General features: G+C 47.6%; 1 protein-coding gene across 7 annotated transcripts in view; it reads left to right on the top strand.

Annotated features, from left to right (window-relative positions):
* The window catches only part of SPICE1 (spindle and centriole associated protein 1), a 591,766-nt gene that overhangs the window by 302,736 nt on the left and 265,246 nt on the right, over nucleotides 1-23,784 (top strand). For all 7 annotated transcript variants that reach the window (XR_013599733.1, XM_078656677.1, XM_078656679.1 and 4 more), the window contains one exon: nucleotides 16,272-16,403. Coding sequence is in view for 6 of the 7 variants with exons in the window: in XM_078656677.1 (XP_078512803.1) it covers nucleotides 16,272-16,403 (132 nt within the window). In the remaining variant the exon portion in view is untranslated. The remainder of the gene's footprint in view (nucleotides 1-16,271; nucleotides 16,404-23,784) is intronic.

The following is a 23,784-nucleotide window of genomic DNA, read 5'->3' on the forward strand; positions in this document are numbered from 1 at the left end:
TTTCCTTGACCTCAATGCCACCCATACCTCCTGGAACTCAGCGCGATACGGTGCGAGCTCTGGAACAGACCATAATCTTCGCCAGTATGTTAATGGCCTCAGGGCAACCTCCTCTTCCACGGGGAATAATCCCAGGTCAAATCTTAATGGGACCAATGGGGTACTAGCAGGAAGGGCAAAAAGCTCTCTCATAAATGTGTGTTCAACCTTTACTAAACTTTTTGGTCGACAGTGTCCCCATAATTCAGCCCGTATAGTGTAGCTTGAACCCTGTAGATTTCGATAACCGGGGCTTCCGGCTTGAATGGGGATGTTATGTGCTTTTTAGATAACCCACCCACAGTCTGTGTTAGTCTCAATGAGGATTTCGTTATTTGTGCATCCCTTCCCAAATTTTCCTCGAGAGTAATTCCTAAATAGTCAAATGTCTTAACTCTCTCGAGCGGTATTCCATTAAGGGCGGGATTGGGTCTTGTTTGCCTAGGGGGATTGAAAATCATAAATTTTGTTTTGGCCAAATTGATTTCCAATCCACGTGGGGCACAAAAGTCTGCAAATCTATCAAGGATGCGCTGGATGCCAGTAGCTGTTCGAGACAATAGCAGAGTGTCGTCCGCAAACATTAGAGCGGGCACTCTTCCTGTAACTAATCTTGAGGCATCCGTATCTTTTATGGCTAAGAGGTGGTTAACAAGCCCATTTATGTACAGACAAAAAGGGTAGGGGCCAGCACACATCCCTGGCGTAAAAGCGGGTCAGGCAACATATCATCGTAAATAGGTTCATAAATAGTGGTCTATATTGCTAATTACATATCATGGTACAATGTTGTCACTTGGATGCCTATTGGCTATCATTTGCTAGCTAGTTAAATTCAGGTAGAAGCCAAGACTCTTGGGCCAGATGTACGACCATTCCATTTTGCGGATCGCAAATTGCGATTTTTGTTGCAACTTTTGCTGGGGACAGCAGACCATCATGACTGTGTTTGCTTTTTAAATAAAGCAAAAAAAAAATCAAATGCTACCCGTTTTCCTTAAAGGAAAACGGGCTGCGCTTGTAAAAGAAAAAGTTTTCTTTAAATTTTTTAAGAGTAGGCAGTGGTCCGTGGTACCACTGCCTGCTCTTAAAAATATTTTTGCTGTTAAACACAAAGGAGAAGAAATTCCTGTTTGTTCTACATAATATACCATGCTGTGAAACAGAGTCCATTGAGCCCATAAAGATGCTATGCGTGTCGTAGAGCACAAGAATTACCTTTTTTTCATTGGAGATCCTCTGCAAGACTGAACGTTGTCCAGTTCAGATCTATGCACAAAGCTATTCTGAAGTCTGTCCCGTGACCATTTTTAGGTGGTCACCCCACAGATTGAGAAGAAATATACAGCTTCTCCTAATGACCTGCTTTAAATTAGAGCCAGGTCTCCCTATACATACTACTAGTTCATGCCGCCAGAACGGAACCTCTGCCCATGCCAGGAAATGCCCCCACCTTCATATAAAGAAAGCAAATGGTTAGGTTCTGCTGGTATGAGAGTAGCAGTAGGTCCGACTGTGCTGTGGCATTGTGCCAATTCACTGGTGTTACTGTCACAGTATGACCAGTTTCACTCCGAGGAGATTGAGGCACTCCGACCTATCAGCAACAGCAGCAGACTTTTCAAGATAAACCCCCATCCCACCAATTCCCCCTTCCCTTCAGTCAGTTTTGCTGGCTCAAATAGGCTCTGTCAAAACTGATGTGAAATATCTTAATAATTGGTTATCTGAGAGGCCTTAGATTGCAATTCCCTGCAAAAAAAACAAAAAAACACTTTTCAAGAAGGTCTGAACCTTGTGCACCTTGGTTCTCAGCAACTCTGAAAGAGGTAAACAGCCTCTGTAAAACTCTAGAGAGATAATGGAGAAAGTCCTATGATGATGATGCAAAATCGTTTTAGAACTTGGTCTTAAAGAAATTCTGCAAATCAATATGTAAAGCTCAGAGGAAATTAAATTTTGGAGCAGATCTCATCTGCATCGAAAATGCCTTATGAGATTTCAAAATGTGTGTGTTCTTTTTAGGTTTCGCCTGTCGAAAGCTGCGCAAGCAGCGTTTCGCGCAGGCGAAAGCTTTTGTTTAGAGTATGGAGTGTAGTCCCGCCCCTCTGTTCCATTGGCTAGCTCCATAACAGGAGGCTAGCCGTTGGAACAGAGATCTGTCCGTCAAAGCCGGAGCAGATTTGTGGGCGTTCCCGAGACTTTTAGACTTTTGCCTACGTCATGCGGCAGTGGGCGGTGCTTTTTTTTGTTTGGGGGGAGGTTTGTTTTGGTCATTGCAGGCCAACCGCCGGCGGAAGAAGTCCAGGTGAGTGCCTTTCCCGCCCCCCCTCCCGCTGTCCGTGCCTTTCCCGCCCCCCCTCCCGCTGTCCGTGCCTTTCCCGCCCCCCCTCCCGCTGTCCGTGCCTTTCCCGCCCCCCTCCCGCTGTCCGTGCCTTTCCCGCCACCCGCCCGCTGTCCGTGCCTTTCCTTGTTCCTTAAGTCAGGCGGGCAGTGGTTTAATGTGGTTAAATGCTTGTTCAAAGCGGCTTCCCTTTTTTTAAGTCGAATGTGGCCATTTTGCTGCTATTTTCACCAGCGTGTCTGCCATAGAGGACTAAGCACATTTCTTAATGCTTATTACACGCCTCGTTTAAAAGTTTCGGTGAGCAACTCATGAGTGTCCATATTTTCCCCACAATGTCATGTGTATATATATGTTCACACATAAAATGCAACAGAAAAATAAGTCAAGCAAAAAGGTGAGTAAAAAAAATTATGTACAGCGTTGGCTGTCCCTTCCATTTTATTTTACGTCCTTTTATTTGATTCTTTTTCAGCAAATTTGCGCTCGATTTATTTTATTCTTTTCAGCAAATAATGCGCTCGTTTTGTGCCTTTAGAGGCGTTTTTATTGAGAACAATTGCTTTTCATTTGTTATTGTTTACATTCAGATCACTTTTTTCGTGTTAAAGAGAAGCTCAGCGAACAAGTCCTTACATGTCTGAAAAGAAGCAAATGAACCGAGGGGTGCAGAAACCACGACTTCAAACGCTGTGTTGATGAGCGGCGCATTCACATCTGCCTGCTATTTGAGTTCCTATTAAACCCTGTCTACGCATGGAAACACGATCTTGTGACTGGAGGTCGGGTGTATATTCTTCCCACGGCCCTCGGGCACACAAAGAGCGCGCTGTAGGGCGAGCTAAAAGGTGTAAGCGCGCAACCCTTTGTGAAACACCCTCTGTCATTCATCCGCCACCCTGTGGTGATTTGATCTGTGGGCGCCCCGCTGACTGACTGTTGTTGATGTGTCGGTGTTGAACGGTGTCTGCGGGTAACACCCTCATTCTGGTGCTAATCTGTCCACCTGGTCGCCAATACAGACAAACACTCACTGGAGCAAACACTTTTGTGTACTCCGCACCGGGCTACAATGCTGAGCAAGAGACAGTAGGAACCGAGCAAGACGAAGGGTGGCTGCAAACACGAGAAGGACAGGGTAGCCAGCCGTTCAGAGAGACGATGCTATCTATCCCATCAGCGAATAAGAAAATTAGACAATATCCTGCACCATTTATAAGTACATCACAATATTATGCACAATTAATGATGCAGCAGGTGCAGTGGCGCCGGGACCTCAGGCTGTGGAATGCCCACTGAAGATCAAATATGGCGCCCTTGCTTTTATAACTCTCTGGGGGATAGCGGCCTATTTTCATTTGTTTGTATTAGGGCCCGTTGCAATCTAATTTCGGCACAGATCCTATTTAGTCATACTACAATGCATTACGTCCTTACATTTACGTTTGTCATGCTTTCCTCGAGCAGAAGCGAATTCCAATGCGAAGGGGAACCGAAATCCATAGCCAGGGGGCCGTCTGTATTGTCTGTTAATAGTAATAGTTTTTATTCAATGTCTTTTCAGTCATTCCGACATCTATGTGGTGTGTTATTTACAGCTTGTAGCTCTGTGATGCTCACCTTCTGTGATCAGCGGCCATCCACTTTAGGAAAAACTAAAGTACTTCAAAATTAAAGTGGGAAAGGTCGAGTCTTTCTTCCTCAAACAGGTCGTTTAGTTAGTTTACAATTGTATGTGTGCAACAGGTGAAGTGGCACCGGGGCCCCGAGGTCTGAGGGCGCCCACTCAATGTTAATTATTTTATAATTCAAACAGTAGCCGAGGACATCATTTTTAGCTTCCTGTAATTTTGCCATTTAATATGAGGTTACAGGAGGGAGCACTAGCTTCTTGGAGTTTCTTGTTGCTCAAATGGCTGTAATTTCTGATATTTTCAAGTTTCCCTCGTCCTCATTGCATGATTTTTGTTCGTGAGAAAGTGTCACTCATAGTCGATGAAATGTCACTCATAAATTCGCTGAAATTATGAAAATGTCACACATGGCAATCTGAAACCTTGGCAGCTATGCGTCCCCCCCTCCCGCTGTCTGTGTCATTATTTTTAGCTTCCTGTAATTTTGCCATTTAATATGAGGTTACAGGAGGGAGCACTAGCTTCTTGGAGTTTCTTGTTGCTCAAATGGCTGTAATTTCTGATATTTTCAAGTTTCCCTCGTCCTCATTGCATGATTTTTGTTCGTGAGAAAGTGTCACTCATAGTCGATGAAATGTCACTCATAAATTCGCTGAAATTATGAAAATGTCACACATGGCAATCTGAAACCTTGGCAGCTATGCGTCCCCCCCTCCCGCTGTCCGTGTCATTATTTTTAGCTTCCTGTAATTTTGCCATTTAATATGAGGTTACAGGAGGGAGCACTAGCTTCTTGGAGTTTCTTGTTGCTCAAATGGCTGTAATTTCTGATATTTTGAAGTTTCCCTCGTCTTCATTGCATGATTTTTGTTCGTGAGTAATTGCTGTCTGCTGAGCTCGTCCGTAGGGTACAATTTGTCTCACATTTGCGAGAGATTAAGCTAATGGCAATGTAAATGACAATGCCATTTATTTATCTGTCTTCAAAACCAACACATAAATACAAATTTCGTCATTTAAAATGCCAATAGCGCTAACTTTTCCAAAGGCGAAACCATTGCATTGTAAATGCTTGTTATCTTCTGTGGCCATGGAAAATAAAATGTTTCCTTCGGATACACTTTGTGACGATCTCCCAAATTTCTTTTGTGAGAAAATCCAAGCAGTACACGGGCTATTTCCTCTGAGCTCTACCCCTGGACCTTCTTTATCAACTTTTAATCCTATATTGCTGAGGATTTGGCCAATGAACTAGCTAAATGTAAATCAGGTTCCTCCCTTGACCCATGCCCTTCTCACATTTTAAAGCTTGCATCCCACTGCCATGAATTCAGTGTTGAATAATATCCTGAATAAGTCTCTTGAGACTGCTACAGTCACTAGGCTGTGGGAACATGCTCTACTCTTTCCCTATTAAAGAAATTAAATGTGGATCCAACCATTCTACGCAATCTCACTTCGGCCAGCGGCCTCTAAGATTTTGAAGAAGCTAGTCAATAAAAACGAACTCATTTAAAAAAAATAAAAAGTCTTTTGCATGACTCTCAATCTGCCTCTCGTCAGGGTTTCAGCGCCGATTCTGCCCTGTTAACTCTTAGCATGTTAAATTCAAACTAGATCAGGGCCTCTTTACTATGGTGGATTTACTAGATCTATCTTGTGCAATTGATATGCTGTCCCATCCGATTTTAGTGGCCTGGCTACAATCCGTCCTGGAGAACAGGACATAGGCGGTTTGTCTCCCGCCATTCACATCCACTGAAAAAAATCTTCGTTATGGCGTCCCATAGTGCTCCGCTTTAAGCCCTACTTTATTCAACATATACTTGGCGCCTAGTCCCTCCTTATTGAATCCTGGGGTATAAAAGATTTGATATGCAGATGATACCCAACTTCTTATGTTATTTCAAGAGAATAAAGAGGAGGCTTTAACGTCTTAAACTGCTTTTTTAGAGGTATAGCTAAATGGATGGACAACAAATGTCTTTAATTAAATCCCAATAAAAGAGAAATCCTCTTCTTTGGGGCTAAACACTACCTAGATCCCAGTTGTTGGTGGCCAGGAGAGCTTGACCCCCGTAACCCCCAACACCTGCCTCTTCATTGTTTATTTTTTTTTTTTTTGGGTTATAAACTTTTATTATTAAGTGAGGTTACATACACAGCAGTGTGCCTACAACCGTATGAGGCCGGCAGCGATACACATACATTTCGAAGGCGGTACCAGTGATAACAAAGAGTAATAAGTGAGCATCATGGACTCAAGTAACAACACAGCAGTGACTCAGGAGTCTACCTGTGACAGGGGTATCGCAAGTTCGTAACTAATTAGACAACAATATACGGGGACATATCATCTGATGCGAGGGATGTGTAATTAGAGCCCTTATAACAGTTATTATCAACATATAGCACAGGACTGCTGTAATACAAGGCCACATCTGTCAACAGGGGTGTCAACATAGCACCGATACAAGGCAGCTTAGGGAAGGGTAGAGTAGATCAGTGACACAGTTACACAACACAAAGCAGTCACAATAGCGCAAGACCGTCCATCCCACAGAAGCCATCAGAGTCACTGTAACGGTGATCGAGCGGGTACCCATACAACCAATTGGATGACAGTGGCAGGGTTAATAGGCCCCTCACCATTCCCCTGCTCCATTCCTACCTACAGCTCCAAGATCTATCCAGAAGCCACTAATGGGATCTCATCAGCCACCTCATCACCCACTGTCCCTTGTGATGCTATTAGGAGAAGGTATGTCTGGAGAGGACCCCATATGTCAGCCGGCCTAGATGCCAGAGGCAGCAACTCAGAGAAAATTCCATACTGTTCCTGGCAATATAACATATCTCGTAACCAGTCTTTGAATTTAGGGGCCCGACCCCGCCCCCACCTGCAGGCCAGATGTCGTCTCGCCAGCAACAGTGCAACATTCGTGTATTTCCTGACGTTCCTCGCTATGTGCGCCGTATAGCCCAGTAAAAACAGTAGAGGATCCAATACCAACGCAGTGCCTAGCATGAGAGAGAGGCCCTCGCACACCTGCGACCAATATTCCTGCACCTGCATGCAAGTCCATGCCAAATGGAAGAAGTCCGCCCCTTCCTGTCCACATCTCTCACAGTTATCTGCGTCAGCCAAGCCGAATCGGACTTTCCTAGCGGGCGTGTAATACAGCCGATGGAGGAACTTGTAGTGTATAATTTTAAAGCGACAGCTAGACATCACCTCCCCAGATAGGTTACAGCAGTATTCCCATTGGTCATCTGTGACGTCTCTACCAAGGTCATGGGACCAGTGTGCTCTAGCCGTGCTCTCCACAACCGGCAGTTCCGTCCGAAGGGTTTTATATATATTGGAGACTAGATGTGTACCATCCGCGCTACCCAGTACAACTGTAAGCGGAGCTACACTAGGGGGTTCACGAGGGTATTGCGGCAGGACGGTCTTCAGGCCCTCTCGCAACCGTAGGAAATAAAACAGCTCCAGGGGTGTAGGCTCTATGTCCCCAAAGAAGTGTTCCCGAGAGCGAAAGATCCCATCCTGGAATAGATCGCCCCATGTCTGGATTCTCAACCGGCGACACATGTTCCGAAAACCCAGTTCCTGATAAAGCGCCATATGTGGGTGATAAGTCAAGGGTAATCGTGCTGTATAAAGCAACGGGGTCTGTAAACGTTTCCCTATCCTATGCCATGCGTCCATTGTACAAGTGACCGTATTTGCCTGCATGTCCAGTACCGAGCTGGGGGCATGAATCACCCCAGAGAGTGGCAGAGGGTGGGCAATCCAGTCTTCCGCCGCAATTTGTGGCATGAAGGCAGCCGGTTTCACCCAATAGTGCAGGAAGTGTGCCTGCGCACTCAGATAATAAAGTTCAAAATCAGGGATATCGAACCCCCCCTTATGATAAGGTTGTGACATAACTGCCCACCGAAGTCGCGCTTGTTTGCCCCCCCATACCAGTCTTATTAGTTCGGAGCGCAACGTTTTGAAGAAAAAAGCACCAGGGTGGTATGGTATATTGAGGAACATGTATAGAAAACGCGGCAGAACCACCATCTTAATGAGGGAGACTCTAGACGCCAAGGATAAAGGTAGTTTGATCCATCGGGTCACCGAGTCTGCTAGTTTAGTTATAGCCACGCCATAGTTCATCCGCAGCGTGTCGCCCTTGTCTCTCGAAAGTTGAATCCCCAAGTAGCGCAACTCCGAGGAGCACCACTCAAGAGGGTAATCGAGTGGGAATTCCGAAACCGCAGGTGTCAGCGGAAAAAACTGGGACTTACTCCAGTTGATAGATACGCCAGACAGTCCTCCGAATGCGACAAATTCCCGCAGCAAAGTATTCAAGGTGACTTGGGGCTCTTTGACATATAACGTGACATCGTCAGCGTATAACGAAATAGAAAGTTGTCGTTGGAAGCAGTTAAAGGCGCTGGCTTTATGCAGTTGCCGAATGCGACAGGCCAGCGGCTCAATCGCAATGGCGAAGAGCAGAGGGGAGAGGGGGCATCCCTGTCGGGTACCCCTCGTTATTGCAAAAGTGTCAGTTAGGAGACCATTCGCCAGTACTCTCGCCTTCGGAGCCGTGTATAGTAGGCGCACCCAATCCATAAAGATTGGGGGAAAGCCCATCCTCTGCAACACTGCAAATAAGAACCCCCATTCTACGGAATCGAAGGCCTTCGATGCGTCTAAAAAGACTGCAGCGAGCGGTATCTCCGGACTAACCGTTTGAATCAGAGAGAAAACCGTGCGGAGGTTGTGTGTGGTAGATCTCGTAGGGACAAATCCTGATTGATCAGGCAATATGAGTGTGGTCATGAGTAGCGAGAGCCTCGTAGCGAGCACTTTGGCTAAAATTTTGGCATCACAATTTAACAGTGATAAGGGGCGATACGAGTCACACTGTGTGGCATCTTTACCCGGCTTAAGCAATGAAGTGATTACAACCTCTCTCATGGATCTTGGCAGGACACCCACTTCCAAAGCGTCCTCGAACACTTCACGCAAGACAGGCGCCATGATGTCAACATAACATTTGTAAAATTCCGCGGGAAGCCCATCGTGACCAGGTGCCTTCCCTGTGCCCAAGGACATTATGGCGTCCCTCACTTCATCCACCTCAAGTGGGGCTCCCAGGAACTGTCGATGAGTATCGCTCAGCCAACAGAGTGCGACATCCCCCAAAAAATCATCCAGGCCCAAGGCCACAGACGTCCGAGACGTATAAAGTCGCTCATAGTGTGCCTGAAGTGTGCTCAGTATACCAGCTGAATCCCTACATACCCCCCCGTCAGCTGTGTGTAATTCCAAGATGGTGTTCGAGCCACGCGCCATTTGAACTGCCGTCGCCAGCGCTTTACCAGGTCTACCTCCCTCATTATAGGCGCGGGCCTTCCAGTATTTACCCCTAAACTGCACTTCTCTGTGCGCCTCCGCTTCATATTCCGATAGTTTGGCCCTAAATTCTGTCTGCGCTGCTCCTGGATCCCCGTTCACCATGTCTTTCTCCAGTGTCCGCAGGCTATCCTCCAACCTCCGGAGTGTACGCTGTATGTCCCTCAGTACCCCAGAGCTTTTGGCGATGCACCACCCCCTGACCGTAACCTTGAAGGCCTCCCAGACCGTTTCTACACTGTCAACAGTATCCTTATTGCGAGGAAAGAAGTCTGCTATATCCTCCCTGAGCTCTTCCCGGAAGACCATGTCTACTAGAATGTTAGGGTATAACCGCCAAGGTGGACGTGGCTTATTAAATCCGGGCATATCAACCGTCAGTAGCACTGGGCAGTGGTCCGAGTGTGTCCTAGGTAGGTGTTGCGCAGTGAGGACATGTGGTGCTAGATCCCTTGACACAAGAATATAATCTAATCTGGCCCAGGTACCAGTGTATGAGGTGAAATGTGTGCCATCAAGCACGTCCGGATGTAAGTGTCTCCATGCATCAACCAGCCCCTCCTCGTCTAAGATCCCACGAAGGACCCCCCTCGCCCCAGGGTGATATGTCGAACATCCATCTGCCCTGTCGAGCCTCGGAAGTAAAGCCACATTAAAGTCACCACCCCATATTAGATGAGTGGAACCCACATCCATCACTATCCCCCAGAGTGCAGTGAAAAAATGAGGGTCATCAACATTAGGAGCATAACAGTTGGCAATAGTCAGTGTCTCCCTCCCCAATCTCCCCCACAAAACCACATACCGCCCCTCCTTATCTATACATTGACCCTGGAGCGTAAACGGAAGGGCGCGATGAATAAGGGTAGCAGTACCTCTGGCATACGAGGAATAGTTTGAGAAAACCCTTACGCCCGCCCATCTCCTACCGAAAGCGGATATGACAGAGGGGGGGGATGTGAGTTTCCTGTAGCATAACTACCTGCACATCATGTCTATCCCAATATGCCACCAACTGTCTGCATTTACGTGTGTCCTTCAGCCCCCGCACATTCCATGACAAAAAAGTACACTTGTTAAGTTCCCCTGGCCCCATAAGCGTATGCTGTGCACAGTTTTACAAAGGTACCCTGCAAAAAAACAGTTATCCACAAGGTGTAAACGCTTCTGCCTCTACCAGTCAGCCTGCAGACCATTTCGGCTGTGAATTCTTGTAACCAGCACCCAATCAACACATACAACCCTCCAACATACCCCCTTGCCCTCCCAACCTCCCACTGAAGCATCCCCAACATGCCAGGTTCGATTCCCCTCCCCACCCACCCCTCCCCTTTCAACAGCAACGGGTGAGAACATTCCCCATACCAACAAAAACTGAGTGGGTCATACCCTCTAGGTAGCATTCCAGGTGGCAGCACAATTCCCCCATTGGCTCCACTAGCACCCCTGACCGGATCCAACCAGCCAGTGGGAGAGAGGAGGGGGTACCTGGCGAGCGTTATATCAAGTCAGCTTCCCCCGGACCTACAACCAGCCCCAGCACAACTGAAGGAGGAAAAACAAAATAAAGCAGCAGGCAATGGTACTGCAGTATATGGCCCAGTGGCCAGTACTCACGCACACGAGTCCGTACAATCCAAGACAGTCTTAGAAGAGGAGATTGTGAGGTCATTGTTCATCCTCCTCCACATGATCGCGTCTCCGGTCAGGCTCGTCCTCTCCGTCACCATGCTGATGCGCCGTACGTTTGTAGTGTTTGATAAAGTCCTCCACTTGTTGTGGTTTCGTGAAGAACCTTTGGCGCCCCTGAAAAGTAATCCGTAGCCGAGCCGGGTAGAGTAAAGCATAATCCACCTGGAGAGTGCGAAGCTTCGCCTTGACATCCAAGAACTTACGGCGTTCCTCCTGCACCATGGGCGTGAAGTCAGGATAGATCGTGAAATTGTTGCCCTCAAAGGAGAGTGTTTTGGAGGTACGAGCTGCCCGCAAGGCAGCATCCCTATCCCTATAATTCAGCAAGCGGGCGATGATAGGTCTCGGTTTCATGCCCGGTTTGGGTACAGGACCAAGGGATCTATGCGCCCTCTCCACTATGAAGTGAGGTGAGAGTGCCTCCTGACCTACTGCCGCTAGAAGGAGCTTTTCCACATAGTCTTCCATTTTTCCCACATTGGTAGACTCCGGAATTCCCACCAAGCGTATATTATTGCGCCGGCTTCTCGCTTCTAAATCCTCGTTCTTGGCTGCTATAGTGCGTAGGAGGTCATCCATCCGAGTAAGCCGCGCTGTGTGTTGTGAGGAGGTATCTTCGACGTCCGAGACTCGCTGCTCCGCCTCCCTGAGCCTCCCTTCATGCACATCCAGTTTTTGGACAACTGCATCCATACGTGAAGACATCCTGTCCGCTATGGTCGCAAAACCCTGGCGCATTTCTCGGAGGAGTTCCTGGACATCCGCGGAGGTGGTCGGCTGGCCATCACCAGAACCACCGGCCTCGGGTTGTTTCTGCTGTTCCGGGCTGTTGCGAGTCGGTTTTTTGGCAGCGTCGAAGGTGATTTTCGGTTGGCGTGCGTCTGGTCTCCCCATCTCCGCCGCTATTCAGAACGGTGGTACCCTGTAAGCAATGAGCTGTGTTGCGTGGATCCGTCCGTACGTGCAGGGGGCAAGAGCGAGTGCAATCGCCGTAGTCTGTGGAAGTCCCACGCCGGCCGGGATAAGGACCCTGAGATGGTGCGCGGTCAGCCCGAGTGCCTGTTAATATGACTTGGTCATGGGCCGAGGGCAAGTCAACAAAGCCAGGCCCAACTGCTCCCCAGAGATCGCACGTTCTGTTAGGCACACCGTGCACCCTCCCGTAGTTGTGTCGTCGAAGCTGGGATCAAGCAGGCTGCACAGAAGCAGATATACTCAGGAAGGCAAGGAGACCGCAAGAAGGCAGGTCATAGACGGGCGTGCGCACATATGTTAGCGGCCTAACTGCATCCAGGTGTCAGCACAACCTCCCGGCCACGGACAGCGCAGCCGAGGCGTACTCATCCAGGCCACCGCCGTGATAGTAGCCCAACTGAATGATGGGATGAGGCTCCTCCAAGCGCACCCACGCCCGAGACAGGATAGCGTTAACCACACTATTGGGCGTCCCCCCTCCAGATAGCGGAGACCGATGCTAGCATCAAGAATAGAGGGGGATGCCGCTATGCAGGGAAGACAACCACTCGTCAGGGACCCAGGTGTCCTGTGGCGTAGTCCGTGCAGGCGATCCCTCCAGCCAACACCAGCCCCCAACAGCGGCTCGTCCAGTGCACAGCCCAGCGGATCTCAGTCGCTCCCCGTACCTCAGAAGGTGAGCACTGCAGGCAAGTTCAATGTTGCACCGATCACAGCGCTATCTGCACGCATTGGGAAGCCGCCATGTTGTCTGTGTTACGGCAGGGCATCGGCCAAGGTCGGCGAGCACAGCAATGCAGCGGGGGCTTCAGGGGCTGCAGGGTGGTCAAGCGCCAGCGAGGAAGGGCTCAGCAGAGCCGTATTGCAAGCCACTCACTGTGCAAGGTCCAGGTTACATCCAGGGGGACAGCGTCCGTCTTGCTCCGCCGCCGCCGCTGCAAACGCCAGTGTTTTCGCGCCAAAAGGGGCCCAACCTCCTCCACTGTGTCCCCGGGCTCGCGCTGTCAGGCTAGCCGCTCGGCCGCGCAGTCACCTCCGCCGGTCAGGAGCGGTGGGGACGAGATCGCCTCTCCGAGCCGAAGTAGACCAGTCCCCGGACCCAAATTTGAACCGGAGCATCCAGGGGGGTCCCTGCATCGATGGGGCAAGTTTCAGCCCGGTAGGTCGCCGAAATCAGGAGAAATTAAGGATTGTTACGCCAGGATGTGGGAGCCTCACAGAAAGGCGTCCATACACTAGTGCGCCACCTAGCGCCCCTTGCCTCTTCATTGGTTGATTATATATTGCATTACATGCTTGTTGTCAATGTTCTAGTAAAATATCTTATGCCCGCCCATAATGTGACGCTGTCGAGCAACTGGAATATAATATTGGATTTTAGAGATTTATAACTGGTTGTTTATTTCTTTGTACTAAATTAATCAAACATAATAAAGTACTTACTTACTAGTGGTAACCCCGCAAAATGGCCCAGGTCCAAAATACACCAAATAAAGTTAGGCTGTGTAACATCGGTTGACACTTGGGTGACCCAAGAGCTCCTCACACCTAGCAATATGTGAAATCCAGGCAGTTGGCTAGCTTCATGCCTGAGCGAAAGCTGGCCACTGGTGGTCATTCATTTGTTACAGTCCGAGTGACAGATGCTGTTGTGTGTGTTTTTTTCACTGTACCCCTTTGTATGGTAAAAAGAGGGATATTGTGATTTCCATGTTTATGTTATGTTATGTTATGTTATTATAATTTATTGTGCGCGCAGCTACTCCAGCAAAGGAGCGTCCCGGCGCATAGACAAGGAGGAACATAACACAACAGGAAAAGATAAAACCTGTTGGGGGCAGCTAAAACAGAAAGGTTTTTATTGCTCTCCGGAAAGTCATGAGGTCCTCTAATAGACGGATTTCAACCGGAAGGGAGTTCCAGGTTAATGCAGCTTTTACTCTAAAGGAGCGACCCCCCATGCGGCAGAGCCTAAATCTAGGGACAACAGCAAGGGCCTGGCCTTGAGAGCGGAGGGTGCGAGTAGGGACATAGAGAGAAAGACAGCTGGACAAGATTTCTGGGCCTATACCTCTCAGAATCTTAAAGGTCAAACAGAGGACCTTAAAGAGAATGCGCTTCCTCACTGGAAGCCAGTGTAGAGGGCGAAGGACATTAGACACAGAACAAAATCTGGGGAGGCCGACAATCGCTCTCGCCGCAGCATTTTGAACCCTTTGTAGGCGAGTTAGTTCGGCCTGATTAGCCCCAACCAACAAAGAGCTAGCATAATCCAGGTGAGAGATGATAGTTGCCTGGATCACCAGCTGTCTGGTTGGGGCATCAAAAAACTTGAGTACTGGTCTTAGGCCTCTCAACAGACCAAAACAACAAGCTGCTGTCTTTTTGGTATGCCCTACAAAAGTAAGGCCCGTGTCCAACCAGACCCCCAGATTTTTTACCTCCGACACCGGGGTCGGAGTGGGTCCCAGCTCGGGAGGCCACCATTGGTCACCCCACAGCTCCACTCCCCTTCCGACAATCATTACCTCCGTTTTAGTGGCATTAAGCTGGAGACAGTTTCCTGTCAACCAGCTAGCCACCTCCTTCAGTCCAGCTTGAAACCTGGGGGCATCTTGTTCCGCGTCACCGCTGAGAGTACCTGCCAGCTGTGTGTCGTCGGCATATGAGACCAGGGTAAGGCCCCATTGCCTGGCGACATCAGCCAGCGGTCTCACATAGAGATTAAACAGCGTGGGGCTCAGCGAGGACCCCTGCGGGACCCCCATGGCCAAAGGCTGGAACTTAGACTTGAAGGGAGGGATGGAAACACAGAAGGAACGACCGTCGAGGAAGGAGCGGAACCACTGCAACGCCTGGCCACCAATTCCAATCTCCTCAAGCCGATGCAGGAGGATGCTATGGGATACCGTGTCAAAGGCGGCGCTGAGATCTAACAATATCAGCGCCGCCGTATGACCCTCATCCAACCTTGCACGGAGGTGTTCCACCATCACAAGAAGAGCGGTCTCCGTGCTGTGTCCAGCACGGAAGCCGTTTTGTGAGGGGTCAAGGGCATTGGTACGGGATAGGTGTTCTGACTGGGCCAGATTAACGTGGGCCTCTGTAATCTTTGCCGGCCAGGGTAGTAGCGAGATAGGGCGATAACTTTCAGGCTTAGATGGGTCCAAGGAAGGCTTTTTGATGATTGGGGACACCACTGCCTGCTTCCACTTAGATGGAACTACACCCGTCTCAAGGGAGAGGTTGACAAGGGCACGCACAACAGTGCGCCCCATAAAGGTCTGATCACGAAAGAGATCAGATCTTACTGGATCAGATGGAGAGCCAGATTTAACTTGCAACGCAAGTTTGTCAAATCCATCCACGGTGAGAGTGGGGAATGAAAGCAGGGTGATTTGATGAGGTGTCCCGTTAGAACTTCCCAGACCAGTCCCTATGCTAGGGAATGTCCGATAAATTGTTTGGACTTTTCCCAAGAAATAGGAAGCCAGGGATTCACATTGAGAGATGGAACTCACGGTCGTGGAGACAGTCCGTTTCGCCATAAGATCTTTCACGGCCTTGAAGATGGCCTTCGACGGGTTAGTGCTGTTTCGAAATTCGGCGGCATAAAATGCCGCTCGGGCTTCACAAATAGCCCGATGATAGAGCTTGACGGACATGGTGTATGCAGCTTTTAAATCAGCCCCATACGTCTTCCGCCATGCCCTCTCCGCCCGTCTACAGGCTCCCTTCAAGGCGCGTAAGGCACCATCGTATGGGATCTTCATGCTTGCGGTTGTCAGTATGTTCTTGGATCATGTTGCATTTAGCTGTAGTGAGTTTTCTATGTGCAGCTTGGAGGATAAGGAAACAGTTTCTGGTTCATAATGTATGTTATTTGCCATCACTAATACACTTTAAATAAGTTGGGGGTCACAGGAGGACATTATCTGTTTGCTGTAGCCTACTTTTTAAAGAAACTATGGTCTGAGTGTGTTCAGGTTAAATATGGATGTTGTACTGTAATTGATTGAAGCTGAGGTTTATGATTTGTTTTAACCATGTGGTGCGCTCATCTTTACTATGCTTCATATCTCCCTTCTGTCCTCTCCTATGATGGCTACTCAGTCATGCAAACAAATAGATGTAAATCACAAATAAATATGCACATGTGATTCTGTTGCATTGCCAGGGCGAAATGCATCTGAAGAGGGAGCTAGAAGACCGGAAACGTCTTGAAGAAGAGCTAAATGACCATCGGATGTTGATTGATGCATTAACAGGAGAGATAATGGCTCTGCGCCAAGAAAACACTTTCCAGCAGGTACAGTATTGTGTTGCACTCTCTTGGTTTGGGACAGGGTTTGTGCTTTACATTGGTTGTATTGCTCATTGTCCCTTGGTTGCTTGTCCGGACGTTACATTCTGTTATGTTATTAATTAATTTGTATCGCGCACAGCTGCCCCAGCGAAGAGGCGTCCTGGCGCTTGAGCAGGTACTGAAACATAACACATGACATTATGTGACAATATGTGACTTCTCTCTCTATATCTTTTTTTTAATATGGAATCCACTGGCTAGGACTGCACATCTTGCTTACCAAGCACCCACAGTCCCGTCTGGGCACTCTATATGTCTCTGGGTGTCTCACTGGGTTGGGTGACTTAACATAAACATGACATAGTACAGAAGTGATACCAGTGCCTTACTCTGAACCTTCATTTCTCCGGCATTAGATCTCATAGATTCACATGCTGGAATCATTTCCTGTCAGCAGCATGGGAATTTTGGTTACCAAGTATCAGCAAACAGTGTTAAAATGGCTATAGGCCCAACAACAGTGTTGATTTTGTAACTGTTCACCTAATTTGAAAGAACCCAAACTTCAGCCAGTGAAGTGGTAGTGCTGACCTCTCTACTCCCCCCCCCTAGCTGCCATATAGTTTGTATTTCTACTATATGTCGTGTATGAGGGAGTCCCTGAGAAGAGCTCTTTTCTCACCTGTATTTGACCTTATTTTGCCTACATCCTGACCTCTATTTTGCTTTCCTGGACTTCAGCCAGCTTCAACTACAGCTTTTACATACTAAGAGTTGTTTTTGAGGTTTTGTGAAATGTTTGTTCAGAAGGATGGCGTGAGAGACCGTGTCGAAAGCTGCGGACAGGTCGAGGAGCACCAGCATGGCTACCTCTCCCCTGTCCACACTCTCCCGCACGGTCTCTGAAACCTCCAAAAGTGCTGTCTCAGTACTATACCCCGTCCTAAATCCGGATTGTAAATAGTCGGAGAGTTGTTCTTGGACTATTTTTTCCAGGATTTTAGCTGGTTTTGGAAGCAGTGATATCGGGCGATAGTTACTGAGTACAGCAGGGTCAGCCTCTGGTTTTTTCAGGAGGGGAATAAGAATGGCCTGTTTCCATGTCTCCGGGAACTGACCTGATAAGAGAGAGGAATTCCATATTGTTACGAAGGGTTGAATAATCGCAGGACCAACTGAAGAAAAGACTTGAGCTGGCATAGGATCTAGTGGTGAACCCGATTTACATAGCTGAAGTTTATTCAATGCTGCGTCTAGGGTGATAGGTTTGAACGCGCTTAGCCTTATATCCTTAGCAGTAGTGTGCATAGGAGGTGTGACCTCTTTGTCAGATCTATTCGCTACAATGAAAGAAGCGTATATGAGATTAATTTTCTCATGGAAAAAGTTCGACAGTCCATCACAGAGTTCTTGGCAGGGCTCTGTCTTGTGCGTGAGGGCCGCAGGATTGGTGAAATCTTTCACAATCTGAAAGAGCACCTTGGATGAATTATCTGCGGATTTAATTTTGCTGGCAAAATATTCTCTCATAATACTTTGTTTGGTTTTGTGATTTTTTTTTAGCGGCACTCTATAAGTTGTTTTGGCAGCTGAATCGTAGGTGCGGCGCCAAAGGCGTTCTAACCTTTTACATTTGCTTTTTTCTTCCCGTAACAACTGTGAGAACCATGGTGCAGACGGTTTGGTTCTGGCTGAGGAGAGAACGGCAAGGGGAGCGATGCTCTCAATGGCCGTGGTGAGGTATTAATTTAGGTTTGCTACGTCTTCATTTATGTTTGAGGAAGATTGCCATTTGAGCTCAGCTAGTGCAGGCTCTATCGCTTCCAGCGTTACTTTGAACCACTTTCTTCCCACCTTCTCTGTCCTACAGATGGGGGTCGTAGTAGGTGGGAATTTGAGTTTAAAAGGGATGATAAAATGGTCCGACCATGTCACAGGGAGGGGAGCAAGGGTAGAGAGGCCAGGTAGGTTCGTGAAAATAAGGTCTAGAGTGTGACCAGCAGTATGTGTGGGGCCCACAACTTTCTGAGAAAGGTTGATGCCCGCCATAGTCTCCACTAGGGAGCACGCCTTTGCACAGCTACTGTTATCTATATGTAGATTAAAGTCCCCAAGGACCGTAAAATGGGGGTGTTTTAGAGCCAGGTCAGCCAGAATCGTAAGTAAATCTGTGGTATGGGTAGGGGGGGTCCGGGTCTGTTTAGCCCTACAAATTGATAGTCTGGGGAGACTGCTAGAGCAATATCGGGATTGGAGGCATCTTTCGTCCATGTTTCCGTTAGGAACATCAAATCCCAGGCGTTCGATGTGAGAGCCAGATATCACTAGCATGTTTAGGCAGGGACCGACAATTGACTAGACAGGCTTTCAGTTCACGTAGGGGAGTGAGGAGGCGTCTCTCTCTCGTGTCCCTGCATGAATAAGGCGGCGGGGGATGGAAAGAGTAGTGGCAGTTTGAACAGGTGTAATGGTCCAGGGATAACGCAGGGTTGTACCTTGTGTGACTACCTACTATTGAAGGTGTCAGTTCTAAGAGACTTTCTCTAGACCATCTACGGCATTCAGTCGGGTCGATTTGGGCAGAGTGACCGGCACTGGGCGCGGGACAGGCGCGGACGGGCGCAGACGGGCTTGCCTTAGGCGCGCCCGCTGACACATGGTTTATATAGAGAGCGAAGCTCGTGATCAGCTCCGCCCCATGTACTGCCGGGAACGCCCTGCGCGTTCTAGTGCCCGGTCTCCACGCCCTCCACACAAACAGCACACAGCTGCGGGGACCGAGGCGGGAGCTAAGAGGTACAGAAATATAAGTGTGCAAATAAGGCAAATTTACATGTTTTTAAAATCGCTACTCATTCTAAAAACGCTGCTGAGTTTAAAAGGAATACAGAAAGCGCTGCTCAGTTTATAAAGTGAAACACCAGATAATGATAGTCTCAAAGGAAGTAGGTGGGGTCAGGCAGCTGCCTCCTCATCGCAATCCGCAAACTGGTGTCCTGCTTCCTCATAGGGTATGCTCCTCACTGTGCGGGGGATGCAATGCACGGCGGGCACTGACAAGGTGGCTCTTCGTCTGAGATCTTTTGAGTAAAATGCCATATGTGAAGTGTGGGTTTGGGTGTTTCAGTGTAGGTTAGTGTAAATGATGTATGTGCAAAAAAAAGTGGGTGTTAAAATCGACTAAGTTGTCAACAAGAGAGGGTCAATAAGTGAGTCACCTTGTCTAAATAAAATGGTGTCTGCTATCAGAAGAGACCATAATCTTTTATAGCTCGTTGGGTCAACATGTTTCTTGGTGATTTAAATCACTAATGATCTTGTGGCAATTATTTAGGACCAAGGTTCCCTAATCTACACAGTGGTTGGAATTTTGAATTGTGTGTTGTTTAGGATTACCAAACACAAGTAACCTAAGTGTGGTATGAATTGATACACTAATTTGGTATTATGATGCTAAATACCAACCCAATTTGGGTATCGGTAAGTCTCCTCAAGTGAAGAAAGTACAAATGCTAATTAGCATATGGGACGTGGTGCAGCGTCTGCAAGCAGACCTACCCCATCTCTGCCTCCATTTCTAAGGCATTATGTACATGCCACCGCATTCTGTATGGCAAGGCGCCTATACCACTGCGGGACCTGATTTCTCGCTATGAGCCATCCCGAGCCCTGCACTCTACTGGGGCAGGGCTAGTGAAGGTCTCCAAAGTAAGAAAGGCTTGGATGGGGGGCAGGGGCAGCCAGAGGCTGGAACGATCTGCCGTCGGAGCTGCGCCAGGAACCTTCCGAATCCAGATTTAGGGGGAAACTTAAAATCCATCTCTTTCTCCGCTAGACTTGCACTGCTTCCGGCCATTTGATTCTGTCACTTCCACTTGTCATAGCGCGGGGACACGCCGGTGCGCGTAACCAGGCGCTCTACAAATCTCCCTATTGTCATTATTATTATTATTATTATTATTATTATTAGGAACCTGAGACGGTACCCAAATTGGGTACATTTTTAGCATCATTATACTACATCAAAGTATCCTTTCATACCACGCTTTGGTTACTTGTGCTCGGTAATCTGTGTAAATTAATAATTAGATTCTAATGGCCGGTAAAAGCCGGAGCTCCGACATTCCAATGTTGTGGCTCACAGGTGTTGTTGTAAACAAAGGCCTCAGTGAGCCCAAGGGGATTTAAATTCCTTTGAGCTCATGGAGGCCTTTGTTTTATTTGTTAGAACATTCTGCCCTCTAGTGGTGGAATGTTCTAATAGGCTTATAGCCTGCCATAGATGGACTGAAGCGTGCCTTTAATGACCGGTATAGCCCAGCTACGGCATGCTATAAGGCTATATTAGAACATTGGAATGTTGAGAGCTCCATTGAAGACCATGGAGCAGGAGTGGCCTATATGAACTAGTATAGGCCCGCTGCACTCAACATTTCAATGTCCTAATACAGCATCTACTTTTTCCTTTCCCTACCTCTCCAAATTACATGGAGTGGGCAGGGGAAAGTAAAAGGCAGAGGCTGTGCTGCAGGGCATACTGGAGCCTTGCCCCTTCCTCCTCTCTAGCTCAGAGTCACTTGATCATCTATAGGAGGGAGGAGGAATGCTGCTCAGGTCCTGGGGCTCCCTGGCTTGGCTGAAATACAAAAAGCCGTTCAGCCAAGTCGGGGAGATTAAGGGGCTGACTTTAGCCCCTTTTCACAGCTCTTGTTGTGAATGTCCAAAAGCTAACAGCAGTTTCCCTGTGAGCGGCTGTTAGCTGTAAAACATTCACAGCAACAGCTGTGAATGAAGGCCACATAAAGCCAGAGGGGATGTTGTCCCCCTCGGGCTCTGGCAGGCCTTTGTTTGACTAATTAGAACATTCTGCCCTGGTGGGGTGGAATGTTCTAATAGCTTTGTATCCCGCCGTAGTTGGGCTGACTTTAGCCCCTTTTCACAGCTCTTGTTGTGAATGTCCAAAAGCTAACAGCAGTTTCCCTGTGAGCGGCTGTTAGCTGTAAAACATTCACAGCAACAGCTGTGAATGAAGGCCACATAAAGCCAGAGGGGATGTTGTCCCCCTCGGGCTCTGGCAGGCCTTTGTTTGACTAATTAGAACATTCTGCCCTGGTGGGGTGGAATGTTCTAATAGCTTTGTATCCCGCCGTAGTTGGGCTATATCAGCCTTCAAAGGCCTGCTCACTTGTTAAAGGCCCTCGCCTTCCGCTCAGGCTTTAAACGCTGGAATGGGCCTTTAATGGCCGGGATAGCCTACTACTGCCGGCTATAAAGCTATATTAAGCATTGTTTTTTTATCAGTGGTGGATAAAATACACGTCTATTTAGGCTGGTCTTGAACCAAAAGATCCATAGAATAATATCTCTTCTAAGATCAGAAGGATGTATATGCTTTTACAAAGTTCACCCCTACAATGCCCTTGAACTTGACAGCGATAACGTTTTTTAGATTAGTTTTAAACATTATTATTAAAATGTACTGAAGATGTTCATATTTTACTATATTTCGGTTCTTTCTAATACATATTGATCAAACCAAATTTCTCTGAAGATGATGGACTCCAAATGGCAGTGATTAGAAAATTTAACGTTTAGCGTAAAGGTGTTTGGGCTTTAGTGCAGTTCTGTAAAGACCATCTCTTAATATAAAACGTATGAACCATGCAGAAAACCTGAGACATGCAACATGCAAAATTTGGAGCAAGCAGGCTTAACACCAATCTCAAAGTTGTTACCCTATATCCATAATTCTTTTACTAATTTCATTTTTCTTACAAAAATTTTAAACAATATCTGAGAATGGAGAAGGAGCATTAAACATAGCAGACAATTTCAGATATGCAGTCATTCTCAAATAAAATAATCTGGTCTCCCGGCTATGGGTGGAGACGTTACCTTCGTGGTTGAGGCACACGAAACATTCAAGACAGAGGTATTCTATTCCTGGGTTAAATTCCCATCTGCAAGTGATGGATCACAATTGTTTCACACCTACATTGAGGATGAAACACTAGAGGAATACACTCCATATAGAGACATAGAAATTCCTCTCTCTTACCAAGAGCATATTGGTTTAAAGGCACCCTCCCACATACTATAGAACATGTGAGACTGTCTGCTCAGCAAAGAAGGAGCAACATGGCCGGTCTTAGCTGCATACGCACCGCATCCAGACACCGATAATTTAACTGCCGCAGAAACGCGTACACTATGTAGAGATTTAGAAAAGCTATACAGAAATCTCACACTGTTCATAATGCGAACACGCATGTTAACCCTGCGCAAACTACTCGAGCTGCTCAACCTCAATTGGCTACCAAGGGTACCATCCTGCTAACGCTGAATGCCGTTGGGGGAAGGATTCCCACCAGTCGGGAGCAAATTCCGTTCTGGATAGCACAAAAAACAATCCAGCTTGATGCGGTTTTACCCCATATGGGCCCGCAGACAAAACACAGAATACTAACTATTTGCTTGCCAATGGGGAGGGTTTCCCCAGTCGAAGACTGCGCAACTTGAGGTAAAGTCTCTGCTGCTGTTTTTACAAGACAACATGATACCCCCTCACTGGCTGGTCTAGCGGATGTTTTGAAGCAGCTACAGAATGAGTACGGGCAGCACCTGACCTGGACTTAGGAATGAAACTGATGGGCAATTTTGCCGTACTATCCACCATTATGTCAAGTAATATAAAAGGGGAAGCAGCTGCGTTAGCTATACGTCAATGCCTGAGGGACCTCACTCTTGCACAGCAGGAGCGCAAATTGCCTAAGATTATCAAGGAACCCTATGCTACTTCAGGTAGAGTTAATTTGGGAGCTAGACCTGAGAAACCACGTCTTAAGAGTAATTCTGAAATGGATAACTCTAAGCAAGCACCCGATTCTTCGACGACGAAGTGAGATAATAAACAAAAAATAAAGGCAAGCAAAAATCACAGGGTGGGTCTCGCCTACTGGAAGCCACTGAAAAAAGATATAATCTCAGAAACTGTGATAACATTAGGAAGCCTGACAGGTATCAAGATACTGATACAGGAATCATCCTATCATGTTTGGAGAGAGGTGGACGGCCAGAGTGCAGATCAGAAGAGCACGTGAAGCCAAAGAAGGAACCACAATGCTCATCTGACTAAATTGTTAATAAAGAAGAAAAAACAAAGAATAATAAACCTCAATTAAAAAAACAAAAAAGCAGCCAAAATTAAGATCGGGCATGCCCAGAATACTGAGGACTCTGCTTCTGAAAGGGGAATGGGCAGTGATGATGCCGGACAGCGCGGTAGAAGTCACAGTAGCTTGCCGGATTCTGATGGATTATCTGGCGGCAGTGGCGCTGAGTGATCATATCATGGTGAAAATACCTGATACAGTCCTGGCCGGCA

This window comes from Lissotriton helveticus, chromosome 8 (assembly GCF_964261635.1).
Source record: "Lissotriton helveticus chromosome 8, aLisHel1.1, whole genome shotgun sequence".
Taxonomy (NCBI): domain Eukaryota; kingdom Metazoa; phylum Chordata; class Amphibia; order Caudata; family Salamandridae; genus Lissotriton; species Lissotriton helveticus.